This window comes from Arachis hypogaea, chromosome 7 (assembly GCF_003086295.3).
Source record: "Arachis hypogaea cultivar Tifrunner chromosome 7, arahy.Tifrunner.gnm2.J5K5, whole genome shotgun sequence".
Lineage (NCBI taxonomy): Eukaryota > Viridiplantae > Streptophyta > Magnoliopsida > Fabales > Fabaceae > Arachis > Arachis hypogaea.
In genome coordinates this window covers 53204332-53227195 of record NC_092042.1, presented here as the reverse complement: position 1 = coordinate 53227195, position 22864 = coordinate 53204332, and the positions used below count along the sequence as shown (strand labels likewise).

The 22864-nt window shown below is 33.5% G+C and overlaps 3 protein-coding genes across 6 annotated transcripts; all 3 read right to left on the bottom strand.

Moving 5' to 3' along the window:
- Nucleotides 1-498: 498 nt before the first annotated feature.
- Nucleotides 499-1997, bottom strand: LOC112703080 (uncharacterized). Its single transcript, XM_025754395.2, has one exon. The coding sequence runs from the start codon at nucleotides 1995-1997 to the stop codon at nucleotides 582-584; it is 1416 nt and encodes a 471-aa protein (XP_025610180.1). The 3' UTR covers nucleotides 499-581.
- A 7142-nt stretch (nucleotides 1998-9139) lies between these two features.
- On the bottom strand, nucleotides 9140-13338 carry LOC112703078 (uncharacterized). Its single transcript, XM_025754390.2, has 11 exons — nucleotides 12822-13338; nucleotides 12482-12724; nucleotides 12228-12389; nucleotides 12046-12155; nucleotides 11780-11888; nucleotides 11256-11411; nucleotides 10996-11111; nucleotides 10709-10875; nucleotides 10198-10328; nucleotides 9993-10125; nucleotides 9140-9737 (listed from the first exon to the last, which is right to left on the bottom strand). The coding sequence occupies exons 1-10, from the start codon at nucleotides 13164-13166 to the stop codon at nucleotides 10018-10020; spliced, it is 1647 nt and encodes a 548-aa protein (XP_025610175.1). The 5' UTR covers nucleotides 13167-13338; the 3' UTR covers nucleotides 9140-9737; nucleotides 9993-10017.
- A 45-nt stretch (nucleotides 13339-13383) lies between these two features.
- Nucleotides 13384-16812, bottom strand: LOC112703079 (IAA-amino acid hydrolase ILR1-like 4). Of its 4 annotated transcripts, XM_025754392.3 has the most exons (5): nucleotides 16051-16812; nucleotides 15616-15741; nucleotides 14914-15228; nucleotides 14265-14393; nucleotides 13384-13933 (listed from the first exon to the last, which is right to left on the bottom strand). In XM_025754392.3, exons 1-5 carry the CDS (start codon nucleotides 16399-16401, stop codon nucleotides 13529-13531), a joined length of 1326 nt encoding a protein of 441 aa, XP_025610177.1. In that variant the 5' UTR covers nucleotides 16402-16812; the 3' UTR covers nucleotides 13384-13528. The 4 variants fall into 4 exon arrangements, with proteins under 4 accessions (XP_025610177.1, XP_025610179.1, XP_025610178.1 ...); XM_025754394.3 differs by lacking the exon at nucleotides 14265-14393; XM_025754393.3 differs by lacking the exon at nucleotides 15616-15741 and having other exon boundaries at nucleotides 16051-16599.
- Between the last annotated feature and the right edge of the window lie 6052 nt (nucleotides 16813-22864).

The window sequence follows — 22864 nt, the reverse complement described above, 5'->3', positions numbered from 1 at the left end:
ATGATCATCAAAGCATGCATTAGTAATAATAGTTTAGTAGTATTAACCAAAAGCACTCTATATATTCTCTCATGCATGCATGGTACGCATTGACTACTATGCTGTATAATTAATAATTAACAATTAAACATACAAATAACATGAAAATTAAGTGATAGTTAGTCATTTTAACTATGTATATTAAAAATCAGTAACTAAATTATTAATGCATAAAATAATACACATATTTTCATGATGAGATGAAAATTAAAGTTTGAGGTTATAGGTTCCTTGTTTGAACCTCTTCTTACATATATCAGAATATTTTTAAAACACATTTAGTGTGCATATAATTAATAATTAACAATTAAACATACAAAGAACATGAAAATCAAATCGCACCAACGAGTTATAACTCAAATAGCATAGTCTTTCTGTACTTATTTAGAGGTTATATATTGTTTTTAAGCGTCTTGTTAAATAGATGGAGATGTTTTTAAAGCACATTTAATGCAGAAATAAGTTATAAATATGACATGTTATAATTGAGAAGAAGAAGTAAATATTCCTAAATTACACGTTAAATGTGGAAGATGAGATTGCTAGGGTTTAGGGTTGGGAAAATAAGATGGCATGATGGGAAAAGAAGGGTTGAAAGAGAAAGCAATGGTGGTGGTAGGAGGAACATTATGATTATTCATGGTGTCAAGCTTGTTCCCTAAGCTTTCAAGAGCTTTGACCTGTGACCTAAGAAACTTGAGGTAGTTAGCAGCTTCATCAAGCATTGAAGCTGTGTCCATCTTGCTTCCACCAGGAACAATCTTCTGCAAAACCCTAATTCTTTCACTTATTTTCTCCCTTCTTTGCCTTGCAGCTACCGTTTGAGGATCGCTTGATATCTTCACGTTCTTCCTCTTCGGCTTCTCCGCAACCTCCAATCCCAAGTTCACAGGCCGAAATGCCGCAGCTCTATATATCATCTCCTTCATCTGTGCAATGGCCTCTGGATCTGGTTCGTCAATGGTGGAATGCGATGAATTCGGCTGCTGGAAGTTGATGTTGGATGATGAACCACCATGCTTATTGTTGTTGTTGTTGTTGTTATTCTCCCATCTTGGTTTCTTGGATCTTGGTAGAGGATTCTCTTTGATAAGCTTGAAGGCGCCGCTTTCAGTGGCGGAAGAAGAAGAATTGTGGAAGATACTGAAGTAGGGACCAGTGGTGGTGGTTGCAGCAGCAGAAGAAGAAGTTTTGATAAGGTCATATTGGTCATTGATTGTCCTCTTTGAAGCTTGAGATACTGTTTCATCGAGCTCCTTATTATTGATCTGATGATGGTGATGATGATATTGCATGTTGTTCTGTTTGTTGGAAACATTATTGGTTTCAGATTCAGCAGAGGAAGCAGCAGCAGCAGCAGTGATGGCTCCATAATTAGTAGTGAAGTTCCAGAAGTTTCTGCAGTCAGATAGAATGATGGAGATGCTATCATCTTCTTCAAGAGAAGTAGTAGCAGTAGTAGTGTCTGTGTTGCTGTTGGTAGCTGAAAGCAGGCAATCGAGTGATTCAAGGGATGATGATGATTGTGTTGTGCTGTTGATGAGTTGTTGTTGTTGGTGGTGGTGGTGGTGGTGGGCCATATTGAAATCTGGCACATAATTGACTACTGAAAGTGATGGCCATGATTGGTGATTAGATGTTAAGGCTTCTTTTACATCCCAACCGGTTGATGATGATGATGATGATTTCACCGCCATACTAAAATTGTTGTTGTTGTTTCTTGTTCTCTGTGGAAAACTCACAATCTCAGCTTCTGGTGTTGCTGATGATGGGTACTGAACCATGTTGCTCATCATCATCATCACTTTTTCAGAATTTGGATATCCATGACGATGATGAGACTTGTGCATCTCTTGCATGTGATTATTAACAAAGATGGAGTAGTCTTCTTCTCCTTCCAACATTGGTATGTTATTAACAGCAAGTTGTGAAGAAGGATCCCAACTCAGACCATCCATGGATGAAGATCTAGGTAGTTTGAACTTGAATGACAAAGTGGTACTTCTTGTGATGCTACTGTTATTACCTATATATCATGTTTACATATATAAGAGAATTGAAATGCACAGAAAAAGATATAACTGTGGTTTGGTACAAAAAATAAATGCAGTGTTGAAGAGCTTACCAAATGTAGATCTATCTAGATGCTTCCAGAACACAGAATATTAACTCAAGCTGGATCCAACAGGGTGAGAATCCTTCCAACAACTGAAGAGATAAGACATGTAAGAAGATTAAATGTCAGCTTATGTGATAGTATTATTAACTCTGCCTTGTTAAAATTCATTAGGATACAAATTATGTAACAACTAATTTAAATACTGTGAATGGTAAAACTAAGGACTACTCTAAATTTTTCAGTACTTAGAGCAGAGAACAGATATATTTAAGGAAATGATGTGATGTGATGAGAGAATAAAGATTACTGTACCTCCAGATACCATGTAGTAGTGCTTTGTGTTTGTTGAAGAGAAGCTTATATATATAGATATTAGATTAGATAGGAACAATGAAAAGGTACATGCTTTTACAATAAAAACAAGTTATTGGTACTTGAACAAAGTATGTCAGGAATTGCATATTAAATAATAGGCATTTGGGAATGTATTATACCAGGGGAAATATAAATAAAATAAAGAAAGAAAGAAGAGGCTAGCTAGTATAAACTAGTATGCTTTTAACAGTTTTAGAACAGTTTAATGGTTTTGAAAAAGATAAGGACTTTGTATTTTTGAAAAGAAAGGAGCATGAGATTTCAGAAAAGAATTTTGAATCTAAATCTAAAACTGATTGAATGTGCTATTCAGTATTTATTTTTATGAAAATAATGTTATTTGTTATAAAATTTTACTGTTTTATAAAATATTGTATGTATGTGTGAGGTTTTTACCATAATGTAAACAGCTGCACCTTAAATATCTATTCTTCTTATACAAAATATTATACTTTTTAAGTGGGAAAGCTCTGACCAGTTTTGAGTTGATTATATATATTCCATGCGCATTGTACAGTTGCAGTGAAAACTGCAGTGGAAGTGGAAGCATCTTTAAACAATATCACCCACTTTTTTGTTAATCATAGATTTAATCATAGCACTTTTGATGCTTTCACTTTATACCACAGTATTTGTTTAAGTTAGGGTGGTAAAACTCTTAGAGGAATCTACTGATTAAAATCAGAAAGCACACTATACTGCTGAAGTTAGATTCAACTTTTCACTTCAAAGTTGAAAAAAATAAACTAATGGAGTTGATGACTCAAGTCTCTGATTTTTACTTAGTATATATGACTCCTAAGCATCTAAGCTCTGCTTTTCATATAAATGCTTTATGAGTTGTATATATTAAGGGATAAGGACCCCAATTTCGTCTTCTCTGGTGTATGTACATATCTCTATTCTCTTTACCAAAATACATATCTATATATATGAAACTCCTAAAACTTAGTGTATATATTAAATAATATATATAGGAAGCAAAGTGTACACTACTTGCAGGACATGAAAACTTGATAAAAAGGATGTTACTAAAAAATATGTTATCATAGGATAATAATAATTTCTATTAAGAAATATATAGTAGTGGAACATTGAAACGTGTTGGCAGGCTAGCAAATTAAGGGATCCAGATTAGTAGATAGAGAAATAAACAAAGCAAGTTGCTTCTACAAATTTGTCTCATCACAAATTTAGTTTAACTTTATTAGGAGCTGTTGTTGTTGTTGCATTATATTGCTCCCACGGGGACACAGAAATGGTTCTGAGTTCTGATCAGTGCATATAGGTAGCTAATTTCATCGGTCACATGCGCCCCATCATTACACAGCTCAGTGAATAATGGGTTCCCATAGCATATATGTATTTCCTCAAATCCTCTTAGGTTGTCAACTCATGTTCTTCTTTTACCATATCCTTTTATTCAGGTCAAGACATATATAAATGTTAGAGCTTCAACTTTCTTCATAGAAATCATTTAAAGCAGGTATAGTGGTTGAAGAAAGTTTTTGCCTAGATAAATATAATATCCACTATAGAAGAATACATAAATTAAAAGCGTAAGCTACAATGTACAATATAGGTACATAGGTAGCAATAATAACTCATGTAAATGACTTGGTATCTAAAATTAATTCACCATGCATCTTTTAACGTTCTATCTTTAACCGAAATTCCTGAACTCAAGTGTCGTGGTCAGCTTCTTAACTGTCTCAGGTTGTCATGTTCTCTAGCCCCACAATTATGTTCCTGAAGCTTCAGTCAAATAATTTGGCTTTATCTTCCAATTGGAACGAACTACACCACATTAATTTTCTGCCTATTATATACTATATAGTTAACGATAAAAGGTGGTTATTCAGATGAAGTTATTTTTTTATATAAAGACAATAGGTAAAAATTATTAAATAATTTAACTTATTTGACTCATTTTTATATGGAGACATCTTTACGTAAATAGTCACTAATGATAGAATTATATCTAAATTCCTTCTATACATTTGCTTATAAACAATAATATCAAATTGTGGTCCTATTACAATTAATCATACTTATTTTCAAATGCTATAGTTAAATTTTTGTTGACGAAGATGGAGGTTGAAATTTAAATGGAAGAGAGATATATAGAGATAGGACCAAAAGAGATTGTCAAATTGGTGGGCCCAGATTTGGGCCTACAGTGTGCGGATACCATTCGCCTCGTTATGTCGGGCTTTATGGATGCCCAAATGGGGTTGGCTTATCGGCTCGGCTCCATATAGCCAGCTGCTTATGGTCCCCGCTACACGACTCACACGTGAACTCAGCACCAATGTTTACACGTGGCAATATCTCATTGGTTGAAATTCCAATGAGATAGATAGGCTTCACCCGCATAGTTGGAAAATATTTCAATTTCAACCGCGATGGGGACCAACCCTCCCATCCAATCCAACCACCATCCATCTACATATCCTTAACATTATCCCTTTATTATTATATTATTCAAATTACATGATGTGATGTTTAATGTTTTTGAACATTTTTTCTCTTCGTCCTAAATTGTTTTTATCCACATATTTCAAGTTTTTGAAGGAGAGTTCTGGTAGTAATCTATGTTAGAATCATGAACTAATAATAACAATACCTGTGTGAAGCACTTGACTTAACATTTGTATGTGTTGACTTGGCTCAAGTCAAGTACCAAATTATGGACTGCGCACCTACGCGGTACGGTATTAATTATTCAATTTAGTTTTCTAAATCATGTCAGAAGATAATAAAAGGGGCGGTGATCAAAGTACTTGAGCTATTGCATTCAAATTTGATACACACTCTTTAATTATTGAATTTATTGTGAGATTAACATGAAAATGATCTACTAGTCTTATATTTTGGCCAATAGTAAAAAGATGAGTAATGTGTATTGATTTAGATGAGGACAACTACAAAATAATATTAAATCACGTTGTTATTATAGATTGAGACAAGCTAAGGATTGAAAGAAAAGATGTAATAGCAGTTAAGATATAGCTAGGTAGGTAGGCTATATGGACCATGAGTCCATGACGTCTTACCAATTATGATCCATCTCTCTGGTTGTAATCCTTGAATAGTTTTTTATCTAATCGTTATAATTCAATCATAACCGACAAAGTATCTCTGAAAATAATGTTATAACTCAGTAACTAATAAACATTTTTTATTTTGTAACATGTTCATTAAAAAATCGTAACGCATTTATTAAAATACTTAAAAAAATACACTAGGGTCTTATTATTATTATTATTCACAAGTAGGGATGGTAATATTATCCAAGTTTGTGGGTATCCACTCTGTCTTTACTCATTTGGGGTGGGTAATTACGTACTCCGCACCGGGGCAGATTTTTGGAAAGGACGGGGTCGGGTTTAAGTAATACCCGCCCCTATTCACCCTGCTATATATATAATATATATAATTTTAATATATAATATGTTTAATATATGTAAAATAATTAGTAAATAATTAATAATATTGTATTATATTTAAATTTTTACTTTAATTTATGTTATGTATGTGATGATAGTTATATAAATTTTGAATTTAATTTTATTTACTGGATTTTAATAATTATAAGGGCGGATAGGAGCGGACAGGGGCGAAGGCAAGTATTAGAGAAGGGAGGCAATGGCCCCCCTAAATAAAAAATTTTAATGTATAAAGGTTATTAATTTTTATATTAGCCCCCCTTAATTTTAATTTTTTCTTCTTCTAATATTATACTCTTATGTTGGCCCCCTCCTAAAAATTACTCTAGCTCTGCCCCTGGAGACGGGGCGGGTATCCGCAGGAGCGGGTTAGAGTTCAACATTTTACTACCTACGGATAAAAATGGGACAGATTCTATACGGATTATTGTACGACGGAACGGAGTCGGGTAGAGTAAAAATCCGCCCCTACCCGCCCCATTGCCAGCCCTATTCACAAGACCAAGTTTTAATTAATTTCTGTAATAATACCAAAACTGAAGAGTGGGGCATTGCCAACTATTGTATGTATGTATGTCTTGGTTCTCTGCATGAATGATATATAGGTAGGTATTGTTACAGAATTGAAATGACCATGTATGTCGGCCAACACATATATATCAACATCATCAGTGGTCGCAGAGAAAAAAAGCAAGCTTGTTGAATTCACCTATATAGCAATTAAAGCAGTAGTGAGTGTTTTACTTCTCCGATCCTATGCATGCATGTATCTTTAGGCTTGTCACAATGGATGATACATTACAGAGTACCCTACAATGGAGGTTGATGTTGACCACCACATACGTGCACACGCCCACGTGCCCCACACAATCATCTATGTCTTTTTCTTTTGTTCCTACTTCCTAGCTAGCTACCACAACTTCATTCATACATTATCATTGTGAATTACATACAGTATTTCACGCTCTTACCAAATAATACTTACTACACTCTCTACACAGAGACATGCATGTACAAAACCAGATGGATTCCTTAATTATGATAAAGTTGACACATTCCTCGCTGATCTCGAGGCACCATGATAAGCCATGATCCAACAATCTCATTTCTTACCATGTCGGTGTATTATATAAACGGTGTCTTTTTTTTTTAGTTTACTCAAATGATATCTCTCAATCTGACAGATTAAAGACTAAGTGTGTGTTTGGATTTCAGTTTACAAACGAGAGTTTGTATAGAAGTGATTTTGCAAACTTGTTTTTAATGAAAAGTAAGTTTGTGTTAACGTGATTTATGTTTGGCAATTTTTATATCAAAATTGATTATAGTAAAATAAATGTTGTTTGGGTTATACTATTCAAAATCACTTTTAGATGAAAAATTACTAAAAAAGACATCAATTAAAATAATTTTTTATATTATTCTATTATTTTACTTTAAATATTTGAATAGATCTTATTAATTCATTTTATAAAAAAAGTTACAATAAAATATAATATATAAAAATTATAATTATAAATTTTACATATCGAATAAAAAATAAAAAATTTCAGCCAAAACAAAAATAAAGTATAATAAAATATAAAACGAGAATTCATGTAAATAAAAAACGATAAAAATTTTATAAAATCAATAATATATATATCATATGAATAAAAGAAATATAATAAAAAAGAAGAAAAATAAAATTCATATAAACAATATATATCAACAATATATATCATATAAAACTAACAATATAAATACAGGACATAAAAAAAAAATTCATATGAGAAAGAAATAAAAAAATACCATAAAAAAATTAATAACATATTTGAGAGATGAGAGATTAAAACACTGAAAAATAATATAAAAAAGGCCAATGATAAAAATAAGTAAAAAATAAAAAAAACAAAGTCAAATAAAAATAAAAAAGACACGTTACATATTAAACATAAAAAACAGTAAAGGATAAAAAAAATTCATATAAACTAAAAAATAATAAAAAATAAAAATATAAAAGAGAGTACTATACATTGTATAATGTTAAACAAAAAGAAAAGATTTTATAATTTATTTTAGTTCTGTGAGTACTCTTTAATTTAATATATTTTGGACTGTAAATTTTTATTATTTATGACTCTTTTATTACTTATAATTATTATATAATAAAAATAAATAAAGTACAATAAAAATAAAAAACAAAAACAAAAAAAAATTATACAAATAGTATATAATAATTACAACCAACAATATATATCATATGAACAATAAAAGAGTTTGATAAAAAAAATTTTGTAACTAAGAACATAGAAAGAACTACTACTGTGTGAAATTATGTGGTTATGGGTATCCTTTTTATAGAAGAAAAGAAGGGTACAGTTGATAGATATAAAATAAATTTGTTACCTAACTCTTCCAACGGTTATTAATTTTTCCAACGTGAACGCAGAAGCTTGAATTTTTAGCTTCTTGTGAACGTACGTTCACAGGTGAAAGCAATTCTGGGTTAGGGGTTTCAAGAAATTGCCAAACATAACAATGTGACGTTCAAGACATTCAAACGAGCTTTTTTGTTCTCCAACGTGAACCCCAACACAAGGCGGAATTAGAACTCCCGACACTTACTTAAGCAGACAAGTGAGTTGACCACTCAACCAACGCAAAGTTAGTTTAAACGATGTCTTTTTTGTTTGTCTATGGGTTGAACAATTCCCGATCCTAAATAATATACACAATTACACACATTACATTCACATATATAAGATTTTTTTTTGTCAAGTTTGACTTAGATGAGACTGGAACCAAAACATTTTAATAAGAAAGGAAAACATATACCACATGAACTAAAACTCATCGACATATAAACACGGCCTATATTAGCTTTTATTTTAGAGAAAAAAAACACCAAAAAGCTATGACACTGGAGTTTTCTCAATTATTATTGTTGTTTCACTGAAATAGGGCTTTGTTGTAGTTATTATTACTATTGAAAAATTTTCAAGTGTATCAATACATCGGTATTTCAGTAATTTTTAATCGTTGATCTTAATTATAAAAAATATATACAATATATATAATTAAGATCAACGGTTAAAAATCACTGAAACACCAGTATACCGATATACTTGAAAACTTTCTATTACAATTATATCGGTGGAATGGGAAACAATAATAATAATAATAATAATAATAATAATAATAGAATTAAAATACGAATAAAATCACTTGTACAAAGGTACTTTGGGAATAAAGAAAAATGGCCCTAAAACATATATGGGCCATTTGTGCTCTGTACTAACTACTAGGACACTTCTTTAGGGAACAAATTCTGGATCCCCAGAAAAAGAAAGGATATAAACTCAAATTTAGCAGTTTACTACAGCAAAATTTTCCAATATAGTCCTTGTTTTTAGTATACACTAAATACTATTAACTTGTCAGGGTAAACATTCAATATTTCATGATGGACTTGCTGCTTAACCTTTCTTTTAAGTGTGCTCTGACAAGTGAAGAATATGATCCATTTTATGATAGACTTGTCATATGAATTGGAATCAACAACCAACAGTAATCCACATTCGAAGGCTGCTATGCTAAGCATGAAACCAGCCTTTGAGGGTGTCCACCATGAACTCAATTTTATGAGACTCTTAGAATGGTTTTGGGAGGCACACATTAGTCAGATCATGCAGCAAAGAAGCATGAGTTTCCGCAGCTATCTCTACCTTGAACACCCAACCTTGACTTATATCCTGTACCAAGCTTGTTATGCCCTGAAAGTCATGTCACACAATTAGAATACAAGAAACAAAGCAAGGAGTAAAGAGGAAAACAAATGAAGTACCCTCTAGAGAAACATGATTGTATTTAGAGATGGACTGCCCTCATATTTATCAAGAACATGCGTAAACAATCCAAATGAAGGGATACGTGGGATATTTCGCACAAAATTCTCAATCAATTTGTCAGATATCCAAAAAGTTCAAAGAAACCACAAACATAGCAGAGAAAATGAGACAATGTCGAACCTTCGCATGGAAAGGCAATCGCAAATTAACAAAGCTCTAGAAGGCATACACACTCAATATGAGGTGTGTGTGGGAACATGTCAACTGGTTGTAGCCCTACTAGCTTGTAACATCCTTCTATATTCTGTTCTGCCTGCACAAAATCTTCAACTCAAATGGTTGAATCTCAAAGAACCAGAGCTAGCATATAAGAAAAATGACATACCACACCATGACAGAGATAATCAAGGTCACGTGCACATGTTGCAGGATTACATGACACGTATACTATGCGAGGTGCCTTAAGTTTTAGCAGGAATTTGATCAACTTCATGTGCATTCCTGGGCGATTCGGATCTGCAATAAATTCATAATGATGAGAGGTACAATGCATTGGGATCGAGCACAATTACATCAAATACTGGAAATGGATGATCTTCAGTTCAAAAAATGCTTTCAATGGAAATGGAAATTGTTTGTCAGACTCTTGAAGCAGAAACAACAAAATATGCTAGTTCCTCGCAGTAGCATACAAATTAGTAAAACACAATTGATAATTTTTCATTTACAGAACACTTCTCTCATTCTCTGCTTGTTTGAATGGAATTAAAAAATGATCAAAATGAACAACACTTGCCAAGGATAATCCCCATCAAGACTACAATCAAATAAATACTTAAAGCACAACCAAAGTATATATAATGAATAAATAAGTAGGATTTTAGAGGCCGAAATACCAGAAATGACAATGTCAGGTTTAGGAAAATTCTTCCCGAAATTCTCATCAATTTTGTTGAGATCCCCCTGGACATATGTTGCATTGTGTATTCCATTTATCTCGGCATTAAGACGGGCATCTGCTATGGCTTGAGGAACTACTTCATAGCCATAGACATGTTTTACACTGTTAAGAGAAGTAAAAGTAAGTTGTGAATTTATCTTAACTATATGAGATACTACACTAATCTTAGTGTTTGACAATTTGACCTAAAATTGTAAAACCATTTAATTATAAAAAAGTTACCTATTGGCAAGTGCGAGACCTATGGTACCTGTTCCGCAAAACAGGTCAAGGACAACTTCTGAACCATCTCCCGTTATCCCAGCATACTCTTCAATAAGCTCATATAGAACCTCTGCCTACTAGGATAAAAATTGCTTATTTTTTATTTATTTAGTCTCATGGTTAAATTTAAAAATTAAAAAGGGAAGGGAAAAAATTGCTCTGCGGTAGATCCAGTATCTAAATATATAATAAAAAGTTTTTGTTGGCATATTGCAAACCTGATGAGTATTTGTTTGGAAGAATGAGTTTGCTGATATCTGGAATGTAAGCCCTCTTAAGGTCTCTGTTATGCATGATTTCCCATACAAAGTGTATTCTTCCTCGCCGACAGATGTATTACCAACAGAAGTATTAACATTGTTTATGATGCTCACCTGTCATTCATGCCCAAAACAAAAAATGACTAAAGCATTAAAAAAAATGTATACACACAGTTTGGAAACAAGTTAACAAGTAAACCATGGGATAATTTCTCCGAAAACTCTGTGACTGTTAGCTTTTAAATATGGAGTAAACTTTGCACTGGAAACAGGTTGAGGAACCACGTAGAACAAAAAACAACAATTCATACTCTCACTATATTTTATGGAAGTTTAAATGATAAGGCTGTTGTAGAAATCCTGAAGTTCACCAAGGGAAAAGCTTTGTTTGTTAGGTAGAACAACTTGGATGGTAAGAAAGCAGCAAAATGTGGATAAGGCAAAGTAGTTTGACAGAAGTAATTAGAAAACTTAATGCTAACCACTTCAGGAAATGCAGAAAGTTTATCAACTAGGAACTTCAAGAGCTCTGGTTTGTTGGAAGAGGTCACAAAATTAACCATAACTTCAGGATGACCAGTCACAACATCCCTGAAACAAAAATTGTATGTTATATTGATAAAAGACAAACCTTACAAATATAAAGGATGTGCTGTGTTCATAGATACAAGAACTAGAGTATCATATGTATATGCACTTAAAAGTTAAAACAAGTCAAGTTTAGATCACAAGACATAAATTCATATACCTTCCAGTTCTCAGCATCAAATGCTTAAGAAACCCTTTGTGTGAATGAACATCATAGGGAGAAAAATCGAGTTGAGGATCTCTCCAGCAATCCTGGACAGCTGCAAGAACCTATTCGTATTTTCAAGTCAAAAACGGAAGTAATCAAGATCCGAATTGAATGAACTTCCAAATTGCTAATACCTTATTAGCAGGATCACTTTGCAACAAGCACTTGTCAACATTCAAAACTTTATCGAAAAAACCAGGCACATGCAACCCTAGTGCATAATTATCACTACCAGCCTGCCTTTCATGCAATGATTCTTTAGGTAACCATTTGTAAGGACCAAATGAGAATTCCATCTGCATAATCAGGAACATAATGATTATCACCAAATTGCATCTACCTATAACACCATTGCTTTAAACAAGAAATGAAACACTAGAATCTGAACCTTATTTCTATAATGAAACTGAATATGACATGTAACAATTGGCTTCATAACACCTTCCAATTCGAGCTCTTTATGCGAAAACCTTCCAACATGCACCACCAACTCACGAACCTGGTCCTCCTTAGCTCTCAGTTGAGCCTCATAAGACAAGTTCTGTGTCTTGCATCCTCCACAATGGGAAGCATACTCACAAGGGGCATCAACAATATCACGTGGAGGACTAATAGTCTTCACCTTACTTACCTGCTCTTCTTAACCAAATAGAAAAGAACCCTAATTCATCAAAATCAAAATTTCAACACAACTTAAGTTGAGATTTTTCTAGAAGAAAACGGGGCACCTCAGCGTAATTTCCCTTCTTGCGGGTGACACGGCCAATGAAACGCTCACCGGGTAGAGCACGGTCGCACATGACGACGAAGCCGGTGTCAGTGACCTTGCAGAGACCCTTCCCTTTGAAAGCGAGGGACTCGCACACCAACTCCAGGGTCTGCCCTCGCTTCGGGAAATACGAGGAACTGTTGCCATTGGTGGTGGTTATGGAGCTTGCGTTGCCGTTGCGATCCAAGTCTTCTTCTTGGGCGAGAGAACAAGAGAGAGTGGAGAGAGAAAGAGAAGATGAAGCTCGAAACTTTGGGATACGCGGTGGCAGATGCCTGAAGCAGTGGCTTGAAATGGTCGCCATTTTTTCGCGTTTCGGCAGCTGAACTTGCTCTGCACTACGCAGAGAAATGAAACTGCCTAGTGTTCGGGTTGTGGCGGTTTTGATTTATTTATTTTTGGACACTTGGGCTTAAATTTGTATAGTACGGTTGCTTTCAATTTTGCAAATTCTTTTTACAATTGAAATATTTCACGGTGGAATCTATTTGATGAAGCTCATAATAAGAATGAATAATTAATTATCTGAAAAATTGTGGATTATTTTCTAATATTTGTTCCAATATATATGGTCATTGCCAATGATCTCAAATGACTTCACTGTGAATGTAATAGATTTACAAATAAGGTATGTGTGAAGCGGAAAGCATGATGATATGATGTGTGTTATAATTCATCATGGTGTTTCTCCTTTACCACTGGCAAGTCTTGATGAATTTTGAGAAGATAGTTAGCAGCTAATGAAGCATGAAGTGCAGCTCCATAAGGGAGTGCATCTTCGTTTACTTTGAAATGGGGAGAGTGTGGCGATTCGAGGTGTTCAACCGCCGTGTTCTCCATTCCAAGGAGGAAGAAGTAACCGGGAATGACCTGTTGGTAGAACGAAAAGTCCTCCGATCCCATCAATGGTTGTATGTCAATCACTTTATCGCCGCCGAGCACGCTTCCGGCTACACTTTGGAAATAGTCATGCAATTCTGCATGGTTTACAGTTGGAGGGAAGAAAGGCTTGTCGTCCAGAAAGCTGACCGTTGCATTGCACCTTTGCACGGAAGCTTGCTTAGTAATAACCTGCACAAATGTTGGAAAAAATCAGAAGAGAATAGTATAGGAAGATAAAGATATGTTTGTTTTGCATTTTATCTTCTGTTTCCATTTTCAGTGTTTTCTAAAAACCAGTGAAAACAACCTGAAACAAAAAGACAAACAAAAAGACTTTGCAAAAGCTCAACAGAGTTTCTAATGTGAGTAGATCTAAGTCTCTTTCCACCATGACCTTAACATGTGAAACTTATTAGGGAACTCAAATCCCTTCCTAGTCCCTAATACACTGCTATGAGAAACATACAGAAGATGGTGAATTGATGACCAGAAAATCATATCACATTTCTCTGTGACATACCTGCTCAATCCGCTGTCTCAGTTGCATAAAACTCCCTGTTGAGAAAGCTCGGAAAGTCCCACCGATTGTGACAGAATCTGGAATAACATTGAATGCACCACCTCCTTGGAATTTCGCTACCGTCACAACCTGTGGGGATATGTTTTATGTGTTTTATGTCAGAAAGACAAAGGAGAATGCTTTTCTAGACAAGGAATTACATCTGGAAAAATATTTTTGTTTTATTTTATTTTTTAGTTTTTATATTCAATAGTCTTTGTGAAAAGATGAAGTTATGGAATGTTTCCCAACATTTTCCCCTTCAAAAAACCAAGACAGTGGACATGACAGTGTGACTCCAACAATCTCTACTCTTAAATAACTCATAATAGAGGTTCATAATGCCTTTGTAGAATGCTAAACAAACACAATGTCTCAAATTAAGCAAAGTAACAAAAGGGTGGAACTGATACTTCGAAATTAAACTTAAATAAGAATGTGAAAGCAAAGGAAGCAAATCATAGATGAAGAAATTGATTTGCAACCTTATCTTTGTCTCTGCAAAATACTTGATGTGGTAAAAATTGATTGTTTTAAGGCAGTAATTAAGGATAAAATAAGATCAAATATGAACAAATAGCATGACCAGAAAGGAAGAAAATAAGTTTACCTGCGAATCCAGAGGATCAGCCTCGCGAGAAATTATATGTTGTAAGCTAACAATCACATTAGAAGCTGCCAATATGGGGTCTATAGAATGCTGAGGAATGGCTGCATGACCTCCCTTGCCACTTATTATTGCTTCAAAGAAGCCACTTCCGGCAAAGAAAGAACCAGATCTAGATGCCACTACGCCTATAGGTAACTTCGGTGCGACATGCAATCCAAATATGGCAGAAACATTTTCTAAGGCTCCAGCATCTAAAATTTCCTTAGCCCCTCCACCTCCTTCCTCTGCAGGTTGAAAAACAAGAACTACAGTTCCCTACAGAAAAATATATGGAATGATATCACGGATACATAAATACATAAAACCAAAAAACATGCCAATTTAGAAAAAAGAATGGTTAGCCATAATGCTCCTAGATGATGCGTTTGTTACAATAACAACAATCATGGATGTATTAATAGAATGGTCGCAGCAATCTTGGCATGTATCAAACACATAACCATGTTTGACATTTACATATGCATTATAAAAAAGACAGTAACTTTAACAGCAGAGCCACAAACATTCTTGAGATTTAGAAGATGGCAAACTGGAGAGTAATGACCACACACACACATTGTAAATGATTTGAAAAATCAGTTTATCAACAAAACATATAATTATTTAGGGAGCACAAAAAAAGGGGGGGATCAAAACACACACTTGGATATCTTTTTCATGCTCTTTGAGGATCTTTGCAGCACCAAGAAGCATAGCAACATGAGCATCATGACCGCATGCATGCATCTTGCCTTGCACTTTACTCTTGTGCTCCCATTCCACCAGTTCCTAAGGTACACATATCCCAAACATCAAAAAACAATAAATATAAATGGAAATATAGATGAAACAGTTGCCGCTTAGTACAGAACATTTAAACATAGACCCACAAATTGGAAAAGAAGACTTTATTTTGACTAAAACTTGAAGACCTTCTTGGCCCAAAAAAGGAAGGAAAACCAGGATAAAATTCATAATCCTCTTTTTTTTGGCAAAAAAGAAAAAAAATGAAAAAGTCAAAATCATTCAACAAACACATGGTGAGCATAGATATGAGAGAGAGACTAAGAGATGAAATCTACTAATCTAGTTGAGAACCTGCATAGGGAGAGCATCCATGTCAGCTCTAATTGCAACAAAAGGAGGCTTTTTTGTTCCTATGAAAGCAATAACACCTGTTACCGCAACTGGGTATTTGTATGGGATCCCAAGCTTGTCCAATTCGGTCCTTACAAGCTCACTTGTCTTAAATTCCTCATACCCCAGTTCTGGATTCTCATGAATCTTCCTCCTGATCTCAACCATCCAATCAAATACCCAAGGTTCCTTCGCCAAATTCAGAAACTTGGAAGAATCTGAGGCTGCCATGATGGGTTTTGTTGTTGTTGCAGCACCAAACAAATGAAATATGATGAACAAGTTGACCCATTTGACCAAACCCATCATCATCTTCAACTTTGATCTTATTGAAGTGGGTCTGAGTTAGTGAATGAGAGAGAGAGAGAGAGAGAGAGAGAGAGAGAATCAAAGGAAGCAGAGGATGAAGGGTAGGTGCTAATACTATTATAGAATACCTGAAGTTTAATTGAGTTTTGGGTACTCTATAATTAAAATGGTAGTAAAAGCTTAATTGAATTTCAATAAATTAGCATTAGCAGGTGTGGATTAAACTAATAAATACTAGTTAGTAATAAGATGAAATGCTTAACTAAAAAATGTGGAACACGTGCCATTATGAAAAGGGGGCGGCCACTCGTGTCAATTCACGAGGACGGTACCGCAAAAGTTGCAGCACGTGACAATTTTCATTTTTTTCCAAAACGTTTCCCTAAGACAAGTACTGTAAATACTTCGTCTTTCTCTTTCTTTTTCTTAGTGCCGTTTGGGTACGGATCCTATGATAGGTACTCCATGTATGCATGTGATGGAAAAGAGGGTCAAAGATGTTGAATGTTTGGCTACACTCATCACTCACTATTCAGATGCATAATTAAGTTAAAAAAATCTTTGTATATTCCACATGTTAATGCCTATAGTTCCTTGGCATGCTTGATTACTGCATTGACTATAATAATAACGCCTCTTTTCATTTCATTGAACTATGGTGGCCGGCATCACACGCCGTTTCTATTACTACTATCTTCTTTCCACTTGAAACTATGTAATTGCTTTTCATGTTTGCTAAAGTAAACTCCTAAATAAAAAATAAATGCCTAGCATTCAACTTTTCTATTATAATTAGAATAATGCTATACGTACAATTTTTTTATTAATCAAATCTAGCTAAATAGATTTAACATAATAAAAATTAGGATAATTTATCTATATAAAATAAATGTGAGAAACTTTTACCTGATTACAACAATTGGAAACTGGTTACGTGTATGTCTTGTTTCAATTTTTATATAATCCGTGAGAACTAACCACCACGGTTTTCCAAATACACATAAACCATGCCTGACAGCAAAGATTTACGTGCAAAGAAAGCTGAACATAAATCGTGGAAAGCAGCCACTGTTTACTTTTGGAGAATGGAATATGAAAATCGTGGGTGGCAGTCACGGTTTATGAAGAAGATGGTGTGTGCATAAAACCTTAGAACCAGCCACGGTTTATGCATGAGCGGCTATGTGAAATTGGGTGGCTGAGAGAAAATTCGAGGAGCTTTATGTTTTAACGTTTTAATATGATTTGAATTGTATTAGTATATTTTTATTTTTAATCAATTTAATTTTATATAAATAATTAAAATTTTAAATTATAAAATTTGTATTAGTTTGTAATTTAAAATTTAAATAGACATAATTTAAATTAATAATTTATAAAATTGTATGTATTCGTATTATTGTATTCATATGATTTTTTTTACTATTATACTCATATGATTAATTATATTTATTCGATTTAAAAAAATAACAGTTGTTAGTTTTTAACTAATAAATAAATACATTTATATTATTTTTAAATTAATTTTTTAAATAAATGTACTCTTATTATTTTAATTTTTTAATTTAAATAAACATATTCGTATTATTTTAAATAAAATTTAAAATTAATATAAATAGGTTTATTTAAAATTTTAAATTTTAATATTTTAAATAAATATATTCTTATTAAAAATTTTTAAATTTAAATAAACGTAATCATATTATTTTAAATAAATATATTCTTTTAATTTGAAAATAATATAAATGTATTTAATTATCATCTAATTTTATCTTTTATTTCTATTTATCCTCAACATTTTAAATTATCATCTGATAATATCATTGAGTGGTATAATTTAATTTTTGAATTAATATGCCTATTTATTTTTTACTGAGTATATATGTAAAGTTCACAATGTAATTGTGTTGGATGTCTTATATCATGTATTTTGACTTTAGACTACTTCAAATTACATTATAATCATTGAATTATAAATATAGTGGCCGAATGATGTGCAATAATATTAATAGTGGTTGATTATAATAAGCCATTATAATTTTAATAGTTTTTTTATCTTAATGCGAAATTATAGTGTCCAAATTAAGTATATAAATAATTAACATATTAGTTTCAATAAATATCCTTGTAAAGTACTTTATTTTACACAATTACAATAACTAACTATAAGTTTACACATATCATTGATTTATATAGTATCATATTTGTAAACTTATAGTATTATATTTGTAAACTTATAGTTAGTTATAGTTTGTTACAAATATTCATATGAATACAATAATACGAATACATACAATTTTATAAATTATTAATTTAAATTATGTCTATTTAAATTTTAAATTACAAACTAATACAAATTTTATAATTTAAAATTCTAATTATTTACATAAAATTAAATTGATTTTAAAAAATAAAAATATACTAATACAATTCAAATCGTATTAAAACGTAAACAAGTTTGGTGAGGCCATAAACCACAAAACTCCTCGGATTCTCTCTCAGCCACCCAACTTCACATAGCCACTCATGCATAAACCGTGGCTGCCTCCAAGATTTTATGCACACAAAATCTTTCTCATAAACCGTGGCTGCCTCCCACGGTTTATGTGTTGCATTCACCGAAGGTAAACCGTGGCTGCCTCCCACGATTTACGTTGAGCATGAATTGCATGTAATCATTTGCTGTTAGCCACGGTTTATGTATAATTTTGAAACCGTGGTTGGCTCCCACGGATTATATAGAAAGTGAAACAAGTAAAAGTTTTCAGGATTTATTTTATAGAGGTAAATTGCCCTAAAAATTAGTTATATCTAACTTTATTTCAAATTTTATTATTTGATTTAATTAGACTTAATTTATAAAAAAATTTAGATGTGTAACTGTTTTGTCAATTTTTGTCAAATCGATGGTGGTTCGATTCTAATGGTTTGGAAGCAAAACCAACTCCTCTGTGCGAGTACCAATTTTCTAGAAGTGCATCAAAGCGTCTTCAATTAGACAAGTTTTGACAATAAAAAATAGAATAAATTTGTAAAATTAATAAATGCAGATCAAAAATTAAAGTTCTTAAATAAAAACTAAATAAATTATGAAAAGAAAGATTTGCTTGAAAATTAAAAGAAAGACAATAACGATGATTTAAATTAAATTAAAAGACTAATTAAACAGAATGAAGTACGAAAAGATTAAATAGACAAAGGAAATAAAGAATACTGGAAGAATAAACTTAATTGAAATGTTAAATTTTACAGAAAAGAAAATGAATTGAAGAAGAAAGTGGAAGGAACCCTACATAAAGTGTAACTCGATTGCAAACTCAGGGAATCGCTGAGATGTGAGAATGCTTAGAGTGTTTTTTTTTTTAGTGAAAGTTCCAACTCCTATTCCTTAACACTTCATAGTATTTATAGACTATCTTACATAACGGTTAATTTGATGATAATTAATTACAATTAAATGAAAAATCACAAATTGAAATGCAATCACTCTTTGTAATTGTTCCCATTGTGTGATTGTGGATATTTTCAATATTTTCCTCGTGTGATAAAAGCCACAAACTTTTCCGCTTCCATCAATACTCAAACAGCTCTTCAAAAGCTCTTCCTAATTCTTCAAATCGAGACTCTTACTCGATTTGACTTTTTCGATCGACAACATAATCGAATCCTAAGTTAGAGCTGATTACTTTCAACTTCATCCCAACCCTGTATCTTCTTCGAAAAGGCCATATACCTTGTTTCGATTCATCTTACTTGTATCAAAAATATTTTTTGATCAACAAATTTCTCCCTTGGATTAATGTGGTTGGCTTCGATATTACTATCAAATCAATAAAACACTTAATCCAAAAAACGTCAGTTTTCAAACCAATAATAATTGACATTTAAACTTCCCATTATTACTGATCCACTCGACACGTCTTTCAAGACTTACGTTTTCTCTTTCCACCACTTCATCTTCTTCACGAAGTTACCTCTATCTGTATCTCTTCCACAGTAACGGCTACAGCAATACTTTTAAATTTCACCATTCTTACTTCATTTGAGTCTCCTAAATTCATTATTTTCTGAACTTCGCATCAAAACTTTCTCACAAAAACCTCCAACCTTCAATTCTCCTCGACAATGGCTGGTTCCTCCTCCCGTACCACTACTCAAGATAAAGACCATGCCATTGCACCACCATCACCGCCAGTTCTTTGCATCCTTAATCAAATTAATGATGAAATTATTCATGACCCCCATCTTCAAACCAACGATAACAGGATTCTTATCCCTTTTACAATTGGTGCAGATACACATTGTTTTTTCGGGCCGATTGAAACTCTTGAAAGGGCAAACAAAAAGCTTCGTTCTTCTCAAATGCTGAAGGAGAAGATTTATTGATAAACCAAGCTTTTAACATTTCTAACTTTATCAATCAGAAACCTTTTCGAAACAACCCAAAAATTAAGCCTCGAGGGTTTGATTTTACAACTTGGTATCAACGCCTCGAACCCACAAAGGGTGCTTCCTGGGGAACCCTAGGAATACAAGAACTGTTGAGACTTTCTCACTTTTCACTCACTACACATCCTTGGATGATTGGAGCAGTGACATGTTTCTGGAACTAAACTACCAATAATTTCCACTTTCCTTGTGGAATGATTAGAATGTCTCTCCTTAATGTAGCCGCTATTACAGGGCTCCCGATAAATTTTTCAGACTGCACTCCTGACATGCAACCTCAGCATCAATACAATGTCACTTTCAGTGTCCATTACAGTGACTTCATCGCTCATAACATGGACGAAGATGGTACAGAAATCACTAATGATGAATATATAGCCTTTTTATTCTACTGGCTAAATGCAGTTTTGTTCTGCTCTCGAAGTGTTCAGGTGTCAAAAATCTTCCTTCCCTTAGCTGCTCTTTTACATGAGAAAAAAGTTTTCAACTTGGCCAAACTTCTTCTCGGGCACATTTTCGAAGAACTTGGCTTACTTGTCTATGACCTCCGAGACAACAAAATAAACAACACAGGAGGTCCACTTTGACTTCTTCAATTATGGCTGACTGCTATTTTCGAAAATTACATGATAAAACCTGTAGGGGGTAGCACTGACAAACAACACATCGAGGGTTTTCGTTTATCCGAATACAAACCCAATTTCCTAGACACCCAATCGAATGAAGACAAATTTTGGTCTGTTTTCATCCTTTTCATTCTTGCAAAAATTTTGATAATGATTAACTCAACTTCACTCCTTTTTTACGCCGCAACTGCGGTCCTGTCTGGCTCGATCGTTTACTCTTTCCAAACACTAATAAGGAAAGCGATCTTGAAAATCGAACTTGGGCACATCTTTTGGCAGTTCAAGTGATACCAATAGGGCTGCCACAGTACAAGAAAGAAAGATTCAAAATAACCTTGTATGCTCCCCATTTAATCGCAAGACAATTGGGATTCTCTCATGCTATCCCAACTCCTCAGCCTCGACACAGTGAACCATTCTGCCAAATCACTCTGACTTCACAGGAAGATTTCAATACTTGTCTTTCAAAAAATCAAAAACGAAGAGACCGCTTCAACTTCTTGGTTTATGAACGCAGTTCATTTATCACTAAATCCTGTCTCGAATGGTGGACTGCTTATTACTCAAGATATACCCATACCTTAGAAGACATTCAGTAAACTGCTATTCGAACAGCTGTTACTAAAAATTCTCCAAAAAGATCACATAAAGGGAAAGCTAAAGCTGCTCGGCCACCACCACATAAGATCAAAAGAACTCCTACTAGGACTTCTCGCAGAGTAATCCTTCTATTCATGACTCTACTTTCAAATTCGAAACATCTTCTGAATATTACTCTTATGTACTTTTTCAAAACATAATTGATCTTGGATTTTTAACAGCTAATTTTGCAATCGTCAAGCGAGAGCGCGGATGAGAGTGAATCAGCCAATAAAGATTCTCTTGTTGTTTCCTCTCAATTGGAAGAGGCAGCCAATTCTGATCCTGGCACTCAACTAATACTAAGATCCAGAATTCCTCAGGTAACACACCTATCACTATACACTTCTTACTTAGTTTAAAATAGATCTTAAACTCATAATTGTGTACCTTTTATATTAGCCCATTAATGTTGCCCATGCTGCTTCTTTTACTGGAGTTCTCGATCAGTTAATCCCTCAACAACAAAATGACCCAGATCATTTCACATCACATGATTCAATTCAATTCACAGGATCTCTACAATCAATTCCTGCTCCTCGTCCACCTCTTCTCCACGCAACACAAGTGATCGACCTGACAGAAAATCCTCTGTAGCAATCTCCAAAAGGAACCCATCCACTTGAATCACCCTCACTCAACAATCAAGCTGCCCCAACTGAAGAGAACCAAACGGTTCCAGACTCCGATTCTGCTTCTAAGGCTGCTGACACCACTAATTCAGATTCTTCTCGATCTAAGGTTGTAGAAAC